We start from the raw sequence: 13,841 nt of genomic DNA, 5'->3' as shown, positions 1-13,841 counted from the left end.
GAATTAGAATACTAGAAAGGGCATGAACCTTCTCATGATGTGATAAAGCGCAGCCATTTTGGTCAGGGAGTTGGTCCATGGTTTGCCAGTGCTGTGATAAGATATTTTGTAAAATAATGAATTTGAAGAATTTATTTGCACTGTATGTTTGCTAGCTAACTAGCCAGACAGTTTTAGAGGAATGATTCCATAAATGTTTTAAAATGAACTGCCAACATGTCTACATTCCATTCAAACAATGCAGTCAATCCACAGCCATACACTGACTGAAATCAGTTGATGATAGGACTTAGACAAGTTGTAAATGCAACAAGTTCTGATATTGTGTCATATAATAGCACTCACAGCTTTCCAAGAAAACTAAAAATTGAGATCTGATTACATACATATTACATGAAATGTGTATACAACCTGTATGGTATTTATAATTCTAGGTATTATACAATTTGTGATATATCAAATGCCTTACTTTTATTTTCCTGCAGAAGTAACATCAGGATGATGCCTCTAGTGCCATTCATTCTAATTAGACTGGTTTGGATTTCTCCCTGACCAATCCATTTTCACCCCATTCTGGAAGTTTGAGAGTTTTTTACATTTCCCCTCTAGTAATTGAATAGGATAACTAGCCAATTTCGCCATGACATACCTACAAGCCTGATTAGGGATTTTTATTCGACAAACAGTTCCTGCCTATCTTCATTCTGTACTAATTTTGCTTTAGCCCTGTGCTATTGCCCTAACACTCAAACGTGCCCATTGGTTCACCCTGACATAAAACTCACAATAGACATTTATGTTTCAACATAACTCATCCTATTATCTCATACACTGCGTTTATTGTGCAAAACATTTATTACAAGGTAGCTTTTATAGATGTTGTAGTACGTGATAATAATCATATGTCCCCTCAATTTGGCACCTCGCCTGTTTTTGCCTCTAAAATTGCGTCATGGGTCATGACATCTCCATGAGCCGAGGAGATTAAAATTATGTTCGTTGCTAAGCAACGAGGTTAGTTGTCACCTCGATTCAAATGACTGCCTGGAGGAGAGGCGAGAGCTAGCATAGAAAACATATGTTGGTGTTCAAATACAACATAACACACGAGTCAATCAGAAAAAAAGAAACAAGGATTACTCAAAAAAGTATAAGGTGAGATGATTCAGTTTTGGGTTTTGCCTTTGTTATTGATCCAAAGTGTGTTGGTTTGATCATGACAGCCAGCCAGGGCAAGTGTATTGGCAACTAGCTAACTAGCTAGATTAATTTAGCTAGCTAGTTAAAGGTATACCCAGCGATGTGAAGTAGATGCACAAAGGAAACAGCATAGTGGGTCAATTACCCCAACAACTACGAGCGTTGAAACTTCTCTACCAAACTTCTCTGCTGTGTTGGTCCTGTTGCTACCACGGTGTAACAGCGTGAAGCAATCCGTGCACATGCACAAATACTGTGTGTGACTGTTGCCGCATTCAAAACAACTGGGAACTCCGGAAATCTCTGCCTCAGGAAAAAACAAGCTCAGACTGGGAAAAATCGTTTAGAACAATCATCCAACTTTTACCTATTTTTTTCCCGAGTTCCCAGTTGTCTTGAAAGCACCATTAGTGAGGTCATTGAACTATAAAACAACTGGAGATTAGCGTCCAAGATGGCCAACCGTTATTTTCAACGTAATCTACTCACGTTCACCGTATCTGCCATGTTCGAGATCTGGGTTTACTGGGATAATTAATGGAAAAAATGTTTTTATTGTCACATTCAGATGCAGTGAAATCTGTTGTTTTACAGTGTCGGCCATAGTAGTGTGGCGTTACTGGAGCAAATTAGGGTTAAGTGTCTTGCGCAAGGCCACATCGACAGACTTTTCGCGTTGTCTGCTCCGGGATTCTTTATACAGTTACGGAAGTTACACATAAATCGTAATTTTGAGTCATTTCGGGGAGCATTTTAACTAACCCTAGCCTAACTAATGTCCTAACCTTAACCGAATGTTTCTAACCTGCTACGTTAATTATCCGAACCTGCTACGAAAATACAAATCTGATCCATACTGCAAATCATCTATTTTCTGTAACAAATGTTTTTTATAGGTTAAATTGGGTTTATTTGATCTGTGTTTTCATAGTTTGCGTAGTTCCTTACACTTCGATCACACCGACAGCGTCATTGTATTTTGGTACACCAGATTACATGAATTTAATTTCCAATGAAACGCTCTGTTTGCCTTGCAACATTGCGTTGCAGAGCGTTCGGTGCGGTGCATACCTTGGATTTATCAAACGTATGCGTCAGACTGTATGCGTCGATGGCTTGACAGAAATGGTATAAGAAGGTGAATGTTGAACTTTTGTTGCATACATATCCAGATGATGCTGCATACTATTTTGCACAATAGCACTGTCGGTGTGTTCGAAGCGTTACTTATGATGATTAATTTGTGTGTGCCCCTTTTTAAGAGTTTACAGCAATCCACTGCCGGAAAGAAGCTCGAGTAAAATAGGTCTTGATTTTCTAAAGGTTTGAGCTAGAGACAAGCGATTTTCTGCATTGTAAAGGTGCAACCACTGAGACAGAGCCATGCTCCGTTTGTTTCTATGACAGAGCCTCATCAGACTTGCCTATGCTAGTGGTTCTCCCAACAAAGTAAAATGATACAAATGACTTTGCTCGTGGTGCACTCCTCTCAAATGATACAAATGAAACAACAGTCTGAGCACACTGGACTTTAAACAACAATACAGATGTATCCATTTGCCATTCAATGTATTATCTGAGAGGCACTGGTGCTCCCAAGTCAAAATTCCATGTGCATTCCACAGGTCATGTTTATAAGTGAGTGTTCCAAAAAATGACCACGATTAGGAAAAGAGTTGTCCTCCCGTACCAGTCCTCCCGTATCTCCAAAGGGGTATAGGGGATATGGCTTAAGGTTCAATTAGGGACTGGGATAGAGGATAAATAATAACATACTCAAGCTAAGTGTATTATGCCATTGATTGTCCATTTAAAATGTTCACACAATCACCACTGAACATTTGAGTCTGAAAACCATGATCTGAGAGCACTATGTGGACAATCAAAATATGTGAGAGATCAACTTGTGAATATCATCTCTATCGTAAACGGTTCTAGAAAGCTCAGAAGGGGTGTGTTGATCAACATAAGTACATCAGATTCTTAAGTAGAGGGGCAGCACTCAATATATATTTTTTTAAAGTTACTTGATGTTGTTTTGTGTTCATTGAGGCAACAAAAAGATTGTCAGTGTGTCTGATATTGTTTCTCCAGTGTTCTTATCCTGGGTGTGACCAAAGGTCAGGTTGTATTGTACAAACCTGCAGTTTTACGGAAACCACAATAATATACAATAATACAATAATGTTGGGATAATTGCATTACAGTGAGAAAACACAAACAACTAAATTATTGCCATTACAGTTAATCAAGTCATTCCCATTTCACTGCCAACTACATAAGATCAGTTATTTGACAATAGTGATTCCTGTGTGAAAGAAATGCCTAAATAATTTGTAGTCTCCCAGCAGTAGTTGGGGTACCATGAGGATGAGGTGTTTCTGTGATTAGGCAGCCAAAGATTTGCGCACTTGCCAGAAATGGACTCGCCAGTGCAACTGGACCTGTGAACAAATAGCATTAAACACTTAAACCGCCCGCATACATGGGTTTGGCTGGTGCCGAGCAGAACTCGGCTAGGTGAACTGAATGAGTGTGCTTGCATACTCCCTTAAAATAAAAACGAAAAAAAGGGGAAAGGAGCGATATTACACTGGGACAGTAGAGAACGATGAGCTGGTAATAGCCATCTTTGGGCAAAGAAGGAGGCGACAACAGACCCAAATAAGGAATGACATAAATGACATAAAACATCCAGGTTTTAAACAATTAAGTTTATGATTAAATAGTTTCAAAATGCAAAAAAGTACTAAATTTCTAAAAAGTACTAAGAACTAAAAAGTACTAATTTAAGTTTATGGTTAAATAGTTTCAAAAAGTACTAAATTGTCATACTTTAGTAAAAGTATAAATCATTTCAAATTCCTTATATTAAATCAGACGGCAAAATGATCTTGTCTTTTAAAAAAAAAGAAATGTTTATTGACTGATAGCCAAGGGCACACTCCAACACTCAGACATAATTTACAAACAAAACATTTGTGTTTAGTGAGTCTGCCAGATCAGATTCAGTAGGGATCACCTGGGATGTTATATTGATAAGTGTGGAATTGGACAATTTTCCTGTCAAAATGTAACGACTACTTTTGGTTGTCAGGGAAAACGTATGTAGTAAAAAGTACATTATTTTCTTTCGGAATGTGGTGAAGTAAAAGTAGGCAAAACTATAAATAGTGAAGTAATGTACAGATTACCCCCCCAAAATACTTAAGTAGTACTTTAAAGTATTTTTACTGAAGTACTTTACACAATTGCCCAAATGCCTTCACACCAATACATTAGCATACTTTATATACTGTTACACCCACACTTATCACATAGTATTCCATACAAGTTAAGGCCATGCAACCTGAATTGAAACCTGAGTGAGGTGCTCATGTACAGTACATAAACAGATGCATGCGCCATATATTTGTGTGGTGGACACTTGATACGGTCACATGATGTTATTGTGGTATGTCACAAAATCATGTTACGACACCTATAATTTTTTATTTTATATATAAATATTTTGCTAAGTCTTGCTAAGTGGATGGGTCTCTACAGAAGGTGTAAACCACGAATGAACAAGGGAATCTATATTCGGAGAGCCTGTTTCTGTCCTGCTTTTGACTTTGGTGCAGGGCGTGCGATGTCCATAGCCTCTTCGTCGCAAAACTCCCTGATCATCTCAAAAAGATAAGTTTGTCTAGCTGTGTCCAGTCCAGGTGGTGCTTGTACAGGCAGATCATCTATGGTAGGAAGGATGTCAGCATGCACAGCAGCTGAAATCTGGTCCCGACAGTCTGAACGCTCCTTGGCAACAACACCAGGCTCCAGATCATCGAAGCTGTAAAACAGGGAATAACAAAAAATCAGAAGACATTACAACCTTGCACAACATCAATTCACCTCCCAAGTTTAGATAAGAAGAATGACCTCATACAATGAAAATTATTTTCACCTGAAGTGCTGGTGTTCAATCTGTGGCAGCGGCCTGAAGTACGGCGTCGGGTATTGTTGCCTGCCATAGCTTTCCACCAGCACGGTATCATCCTCCTCTGTTCTTCACAACACCAGCAATCTCAGACAGTGTTCACTCTGGTCTTTGTAGAGGCCCCAAGACACAGAAACAATGTGAGATCAATAAAAGTAGTGCCAATCATGTTGGAGGTCAATTAAATAATCAAAACATGTTTATGCTTTGCATACCAAGTGCTGTCATCAATTCCTTGTAGAGACTGCTGCTTTTGTCACATGGGATGGCAGCAGCTTTCCACCGAATTTGGTATCAGGATAAAATGTGATTCAAAGTCACCGAATATACTTTAAGTCTTTTTATTTAACATAAGTGATAAATGGTAAATTCAATTTTCGTATATACAGGTTCACTGTATCACCTCGCAGGGTAGAACAGAGAACTGACTCGAAATGCTACAATCAACCTTTGTTATACTGTGACAGTGATAGTTCCAACTCGTCCGTTGGCCTATCACAGTAGAGGCTTAGCGTGGTTTAGACTCACTAGCCTGTCGGTGGCGCTCCAGATGTCCGGCGCTGTTGCTGTGTAGATTACGCTCCCTCACCCTAGAGACTGAGGTCAGACAGTTCTGTAACACTGTTGAGCTATTTGCACCTGCATAAAAAAATAAAAAGCATACTGTTCTCGCTCAAAGTTAACCACAGCTTCTCAGCACACTATCTGGGGCAAAATGTTACTTCCAGCACACACACAGGCACAAAGCAGATACAGCATACAATATTCTGTCACAAATGTGGTGGCGGGCTATAGTGCATAAAACACATATCCTCACAAAAGTAGTAGGAATAAAAAACGATTGTCATAGCAAACTAAGGTTAACCAAATAAATGCAATGTTAGCTAGCAATGCGAAATGGCATTCTGAGAAAATATCACTTATGTTACACACAGTTCACACACGTAAGTTAGTGTTAGCAAGCTAGCTATCTAACCTCAGCTAACGTTAGCTAGCTAACAGCAAGCTTTAACTTGGGGTCTTCTGTTTAGACATGTAATGTTAACGTTAGCTACCTAAACAATTAACTATAATCCCAAGCCATAGATTACTAGCAATACAAACCGATTGTCATAGTTAGCTAAAGTTAAATAAATAGATTCAATGTTAGCTAGGTAACATTAAATGCAAAATGGCTAACGTTACACACAGTTCATACACGTTGATCGCCGTTTCTTCCCCATCAATGTGATCAGAAGACTCTACAATGTCTTCTTCAATGGAAATGTTTTCACCTAAATCAGGGATTTCCTCATCGTCTGAGTCATTTTTCAGAGTCAGAATGACATGATCGTCCTCCAGAATGTAGTCCCATCATAACCTTTTCCCACTGACATTTGTCGATAGCGCCTGATAAATTAAAGGCAGCAATATTACTGAGAGCAGTAGCAATACATTTGCAGTTCTCCATGGCTAACGCTATATCTTTTGAAAAAAACTGCATTAGAAAGGATTATGTACGTATAACGAGCAGCTCATCTTTATAGACACAAGATGTTACACCGTAGACCAATCTAAAACTCATCTCTCGGCATGTCCAGCCCACTCATTGTCTCGGCCAATCATGGCTAGCAGGAATGTTCCTGGCCTTTTCTTTGGCTAAACCAACTAGGCTCGTAATTTAACAACTTTATTCGTATTTACAGATGGCATAAAATAATGTTATTAAGGCACATGAAAGTTCACACGTTCTCGAAGGCATTTCTGCCAAAAAACACATTTTGATAAAAAAAACTTTTTTTACGTTCAAACGGCTCTCCTGTGAAGTCGTGATTTACGACATCCGCCTAGTTTCCTGAAACGGGTCACATATACTCACAGGGGATATGGATGATGCCCTCAGCTGGAGCCAATAAAATAGGCTACTATTCGCTCAAATTGACAGATTAGTCTTTTCATTGTCTTCTCTTTTAATCAATAGACTTTTGCCTTCCAAACTATGTATTCCCGCGATTGTATTTTTAAATATTGCAATATGCCTGGGCCTATTTTAGCTGCTTTTCACTGACACCCAATTTGAAATGCTCAGATTTTTGTTCATACTATCAAACCGACGTTTGAGTTGTGTGGTTTCAATATCAACAGTCTACAGTATCTCTAGTATATATTGGCATGCATCGTTCAATACTAAATTGAAATTGTGTGCAGCACAATGGGCATATAATGCACAATGTCTCAGGAAAGACTGTCTGGGTTGGCAAAACTCAGTGTATAAAACAGAAAAACTTTAGTAAACAAAGCTACACACTGTGAGAAAAACAGTAGTGTAATAGAGCTGTCAGTTTCCAATTAAGGGATAGTTACTGTCTGCACTGTAAAGAAGTGCAACAGATCTATAGTAAACCCAGCTACACACTGAAGCCCTGAGTGTACTGTAATAAAGCTGAGATGTGAGTTTCCATGGGAATCTATGATAGTTACTGTCTGTACTGCAAAATAGCCACAATGGACACGAGGACCCTCTTGAACCACAATTTGAGTTCTGGGCCTCACAGAAGGTGATCTACCTCGGGATGTCCATATCCTATCCTACCTCAACTGTTTCTGGCTTGGACGAGCCATGATGGTGTTAGAGCACCAACAGTTACTCGGCCTACTGATTGTGGCTTCACTGTTGGTTCCACTGGGCATTCGCCATCAGGCCACTCCAGCGATGGTTCAACTCCCACCCAAAACAACACAGACACCGTCAACTGTTGGTGATGAGTACATGTTTGAGGACCCTATTGAAGTGGCTATCCCGCTCCTTCCTGTTAAAGGAGCTGGTGGGCGCTGACGCCTCTCTGACGAGTTGGGGTGCCGCGTTCAGAGGCAAGGCGGCCAGCGGCCGCTGGATCCCCCAATGGAGTGGTCAATACATCAATATGCTGGTGCTCAGGGTGGGTCGCCTAGCACCCCAACAGTTTCAGCCTTAACTGGTAGGACAGCATTTCCTGGTCCAATGGATCGGGAACACTTGCCGTGGGCCCATACCCACTTGGCATCGCTGCTAGCAGCACATATCCCCGGGGTCCTGAACAATGCAGCGGGCATGCTCTTGAGAGACTGCTCGCCGGAGGGGGACTAGAGTCTACACCCTCAGGTTTGGGACAGATTCGGGAGAGCACAGGTGGACCTGTTTGATTCTCAGGAGAACACTCATTGCCCTAACTGGTTCTCGATGTCAGACCCTACAGGCCCTCTGGGTCTGGACGCCCTCACTCACAATTGGCCGGCAACGACACTTTACGTGTTCCCACCATTTCCCCTGATCACAGCTATGCTAGACAGAGTAATCTTGATGGGCCACCAGCTGCTCTTGATAGTCACTTGTTACTGTATGTAGCCTAGCGAAAGTAGTGCAACAGAAAAACTATATTAAACCCTGCCACACACTGAAACCCTCAGTGTAATAGAACTGAGCTGTGAGTCTACATGGGAAACTATGATAGTTACTGTCTGTACTGTAAAATAGTGTAACAGGAAACTATCGCAACCCAGCAACTGTGTGAAAAAAACAACAGTTTAATCTCACTATGGTGGTGCTAGCATAAACTAATGCAAAATGAAGCCAACTGTAATATTACTGTGTCTATAGTATACACTGCTTTATACGTGTGGGTCGGCTGTAACTCACGCCACGTTTATAGCTTATTTCTTGCTATATAAAAGTATGTTTATAACTATGCTTAGTCCTGAAATGGTCACCTCTCGTTAAGATAGATACTTTGCATAGCTTGTTCATCTTGAAACACACAAGAGTCTAAGCAAGATGGCTGCGCCCTGTCAGAGATGAAAACAGAGGGACTTGTCTGTTCACCGGCAGATGCAGGAATGCCCACATGCAGGAACGCCCCAAATTGCGAGCTGCAGTTGCACACTATTGAACAGACTATAGGGCAATGTGTCAAAACTTTCCCATCAATCAAATGTGTTTATAAAGCCCTTTTTACATCCGTAGATGTCACAAAGTGCTATACAGAAGCCCAGCCTAAAACTCCAAACAGCAAGCAATGCAGATGTAGAAGCACGGTGGCTAGGAAAAACTCTCTAGAAAGGAAGGAACCTAGGAAGAAACCTAGAGAGGAACAAGGCTCTGCAGGGTGGCCAGTCTTCTGGCTGTGCCGGGTTTAGATTATAAGAGTACAGCAGGCTCGAGGTCAGGACAGGCAGAGTGGTCAGGCAGGCAGCTTCGGCGACAAGCAAGGGTCAAAACCAGGAGGGCTAGGAAAAAACAGAGACTGGGAATAATAGGAGCTAGGAGAAACGCTGGTTGACTTGGAAAAAACAGAGACTGGGAATAATAGGAGCTAGGAGAAACGCTGGTTGACTTGGAAAAACAAGAAGAACTGGCACAGAGAGACAGGAAACACAGGGATAAATACACCGGGCACTAATGGAGAAAACAGGAGACACCTGGAGGTGGGTGGAGACAATCACAAAGACAGGTGAAACATATCAGGGCGTGACAATACCAGTGGAAGTATACCAAACTTTTTTTGATATACTCAGAGGACCATTATTAGCATGTTTTAACCACTCCTAAATAAATGGTAGATTATCGGACATGCAACAAGAAAGTTTGATTTCATTATTACTGAAACAGGATCCAAGTGGTATATATAAAGATCCAGTCCATAAAAAAAATTCTAGCTTAATGCTTTGCACATAGAATTAAAAAGGTAATGTCAGATATTATTCATCCTAATCAGACCCGTTTTTTACATGGACGATACATTGGAGATAATATAAGACAAGTACTGGAAACAATAGAATACTATGAAATATCAGAGACACCAGGCCTGGTTTTCATAGCTGATTTTGAAAAAGCTTTTGATAAAGTACGACTGGAGTTTATATGTAAATGCCTAGAATATTTCAATTTTGGAGAATCTCTTATAAAATGGGTTAAAGTTATGTATAGTAACCCTAGGTGTAAAATAGTAAATAATGGCTACATCTCAGAAAGTTTTAAACTGTCAAGAGGAGTAAAACAAGGTTGCCCACTATCGGCATATCTATTTATTATTGCCATCGAAATGTTAGCTCTTAAAATTAGATCCAACAATAACATTAAGGGACTAGAAATCTGTGGCTTAAAAACAAAGGTGTCATTGTACGCTGATGATTCATGTTTTCTTTTTAAACCACAATTAGAATCCCTCCACAGCCTCAAAGAGGATCTAGATACTTTTGCTAACCTCTCTGGATTAAAACCAAGTTAACTATGTTACGTATTGGATCACAATTTTTTAAACTTTTACCTTAGCGTGTAGTTTACCAATAAAATGGTCTGATGGGGATGTGGACATACTTGGTATACAAATCCCGAAAGAAAGAAACGATCTCACTCCAATACATTTTTATAGAAAGTTTGCCAGAATAGATAAGATCTTGCTACAGTGGAAAGGAAAATACCTATCTACTTGGGGAAAAATCACTCTGATTAACTCTTTAGTCATATCACAGTTTACCTATTTGCTTATGGTTTTTCCTACACCTAGAGACCTGCTTTTTAAATTATATGAACAAAAAATATTCAATTTAATTTGGAATGGCAAGCCAGACAAAATTAAAAGGGCCTGTTTATATAATGAATATGAATGATTAAATATTAAAGCATTAGACCTCTCACTAAAGGCATCAGTCATACAAAAGTTATACTTAAATCCAAAATGGATCTCTAGTCAATTTTAATAATTTCTCACCCCATGTTCAAGAATGGTCTTTTTCCCTTTATTCAGATTACAACTGCTCACTTTCGGTTATTTGAAAACCAAATAATCTCCAAAATAGAGTTCTTTTTTAAACAAGCCTTAGAAAGTTGAAGAGACAGAACAAATAATACAGCAAATATTGTGGTTAAACTCAAATATACTAATAAAAAAAACATTTTTTTGATAACATTTTTTAAAAAGGTACAATTTTAATAAATTATAAATTATATAATAAATAGGACTGGTGGAGTTATGTCACACATGCAGCTACCACAGACATATGGAAATGTCTGATCTACCCAAAATTACAACCAAAATTACAACCAACTAATTTCAGCATTACCACAATAATGGAAGAGGCAAGTAGAAGGGGGTCGGCCCTGCATTAAAGACCATAAATGGTTAAAGAAAATTGTGATGAATTAAAAACATATACCAATTTCATTTAAGGACCAAAAAAATGACAGCTGTGCCATTTAAAAGGCAAAATAGTTAGGAAGAGATTTTTGATGTACCTATTTAATGGTACATGGTTTATGAATTGACACGCAAACAACAACGGATTCAAAACTTCAAATTTTTCAATTGAAATTATTATAATAAATTCTTGCAACCAATAGAATGTTATATATATGGGGGATACAATCTTCCCAGCTCTGCTGATTTTGCTGTGAGGAGGCAGAGTCATTAGATTATTCTGTCCATATGTAGCTTGTTTTTGATCAAAGGTCCAGGAATGGCTGAAGAATTGCAATATTTACCTAGAACTAACGCTGCAGATAGCAATACTGGGTGATTTGAAAAGTCATAGTCAATCAATAATATAATAATTATTTTAGCAAAACATTTATCTTTAATTTACAATCTGTAGAAGCTATGAGAATAGAAAGGCTCAGTACTTTTGTGAAGCATCACAGCACAGTTGAAAAATATATGGCAAATAGAAATCCAAAATGGATGGGGTTAAGAGATAGATGGGAGGGGTTGAATGGAGCTGAAGGGTGGGACTAATAACAACAAGATAACCAATGTAAAACATACGGGGTCTGTAAAATGTATATAGGTTCAGAAATGTTGTGAAATTGTAACGACCTGGGTGTCGGGGGGTGTGAAATCAGACGCAGGAACAGCAGAGCTTCAATGCGGTGATTTTTAATTCCCAACCGGCAAACCAAAATGTCCAACACGGACTTACTGGGTGTCATAAACACCTGTCTACTAATACGGGAGACAGACCCAGTATACAATACAATACACCACTCCCGAAATCCACAGCTACAGACGAACAATCCCGCACAAATATGCATACAGGCTGGCTGACTAATAAAGCCACACTAATTACCAATTAACTCAAACCAGGTGATACAAATAAACACATAAGGAGGGGGAGGAAAAAGAGTCAGTGGCAGCTAGTAGGCCGGTGACGACCGCTGAGCGCCACCCGAACGGGAAGGAGAGCCTGCCTCGGTTGAAGTCGTGACAGAAATAGCACAGTTACAAATAGAAATCAGACTGGATGGACATCAGAAATAGAGGAAGGACTAAAAACAAACAAAATATAACTGTTGTAAAATAGATTGTGTCTGTAAAATCTGTATAATATGTATAAACTGAAGGTAGAAGCTTAAGTGTTATTGTTTATTAGTTTACTCCAATTGGGGGAGGGGTGGTAGGGTTTGCAGGGAATAATAAAGGTATATTCTAAAAAAAGTAAGTATATGTATGAATGTTTATGTATACATAAACTCAAAAAAAAAAGAAACGGCCCTTTTTTAGGACCCCGTCTTTCAAAGATAATTCGTAAAAATCCAAATAACTTCACAGATCTTCATCTTAAAGGGTTTAAACACTGTTTCCCATGCTTGTTCAATGAACCATGAACAATTAATGAACATGCACCTGTGGAACGGTCGTTAAGACACTAACACCTTACAGACGGTAGGCAATTAAGGTTACAGTTATGAAAATTTAGGACACTAGAGAGGCCTTCCTACTGACGCTGAAAAACACCAAAAGAAAGATGCCCAGGGTCCCTGCTCATCTGCGTGAATGTGCCTTAGGCATGCTGCAAGGAGGCATGAAGACCGCAGATGTGGCCAGGGCAATAAATTGCAATGTCCGTACTGTGAGACGCCTAAGACAGCGCTACAGGGAGACAGGACGGACAGCTGATCGTCCTCGCAGTGGCAGACCACGTGTAACAACACCTGCATAGGATCGGTACATCCGAACATCACACCTGCGGGACAGGTACAGGATGGCAACAACAACTGCCCGAGTTACACCAGGAACGCACAATCCCTCCATTAGTGCTCAGACTGTCCGCAATAGGCTGAGAGAGGCTGGACTGAGGGCTTGCAGGCCTGTTGTAATTTCAGGTCCTCACCAGACATTACCGGCAACAACGTCGCCTATGGGCACAAACCCACCGTCACTGGACCAGACAGGACTGGCAAAAAGTGCTCTTCTCTGACTGAGTCGGGTTTTGTCTCACCAACGGTGATGGTCGGATTCGCGTTTATCGTTGAAGGAATGAGCGTTACACCGAGGCCTGTACTCTGGAGCGGGATCGATTTGGAGGTGAAGGGTCCGTCATGGTCTGGGGCGGTGTGTCACAGCATCATCGGACTGAGCTTGTTGTCATTGCAGGCAATCTCAACACTGTGCGTTACAGGGAAGACATCCTCCTCCCTCATGTGGTACCCTTCCTGCATGCTCATCCTGACATGACCCTCCAGCATGACAATGCCACCAGCCATACTGCTCGTTCTGTGTGTGATTTCCTGCAAGACAGGAATGTCAGTGTTCTGCCATGGCCAACGAAGAGCCCGGATCTCAATTCCATTGAGCACGTCTGGGACCTGTTGGATCGGAGGGCGAGGGCTAGGGCCATTCCCCCCCAGAAATGTCCGGGAACTTGCCGGTGGAAG

At 40.3% G+C, this 13,841-nt stretch overlaps 1 protein-coding gene across 2 annotated transcripts in view; it reads left to right on the top strand.

Annotated features, from left to right (window-relative positions):
* Window positions 1-1,013: 1,013 nt before the first annotated feature.
* The window catches only part of LOC129854447 (WD repeat-containing protein 38-like), a 39,896-nt gene continuing 27,068 nt past the window's right edge, over window positions 1,014-13,841 (top strand). The window contains exon 1 of one of the 2 annotated variants that reach the window (XM_055921506.1): window positions 1,014-1,155. In XM_055921506.1, coding sequence (XP_055777481.1) covers window positions 1,079-1,155 — 77 coding nt within the window. In that variant the 5' untranslated portion in view covers window positions 1,014-1,078. The remainder of the gene's footprint in view (window positions 1,156-13,841) is intronic. The other variant, XM_055921497.1, reaches the window with a different exon arrangement.

Source organism: Salvelinus fontinalis, chromosome 1, assembly GCF_029448725.1.
Source record: "Salvelinus fontinalis isolate EN_2023a chromosome 1, ASM2944872v1, whole genome shotgun sequence".
In the NCBI taxonomy this organism is placed as follows: Eukaryota; Metazoa; Chordata; class Actinopteri; order Salmoniformes; family Salmonidae; genus Salvelinus; species Salvelinus fontinalis.
Note: the sequence above shows the minus strand (reverse complement) of the source record. Positions and strands in the feature narration are given on the sequence as shown.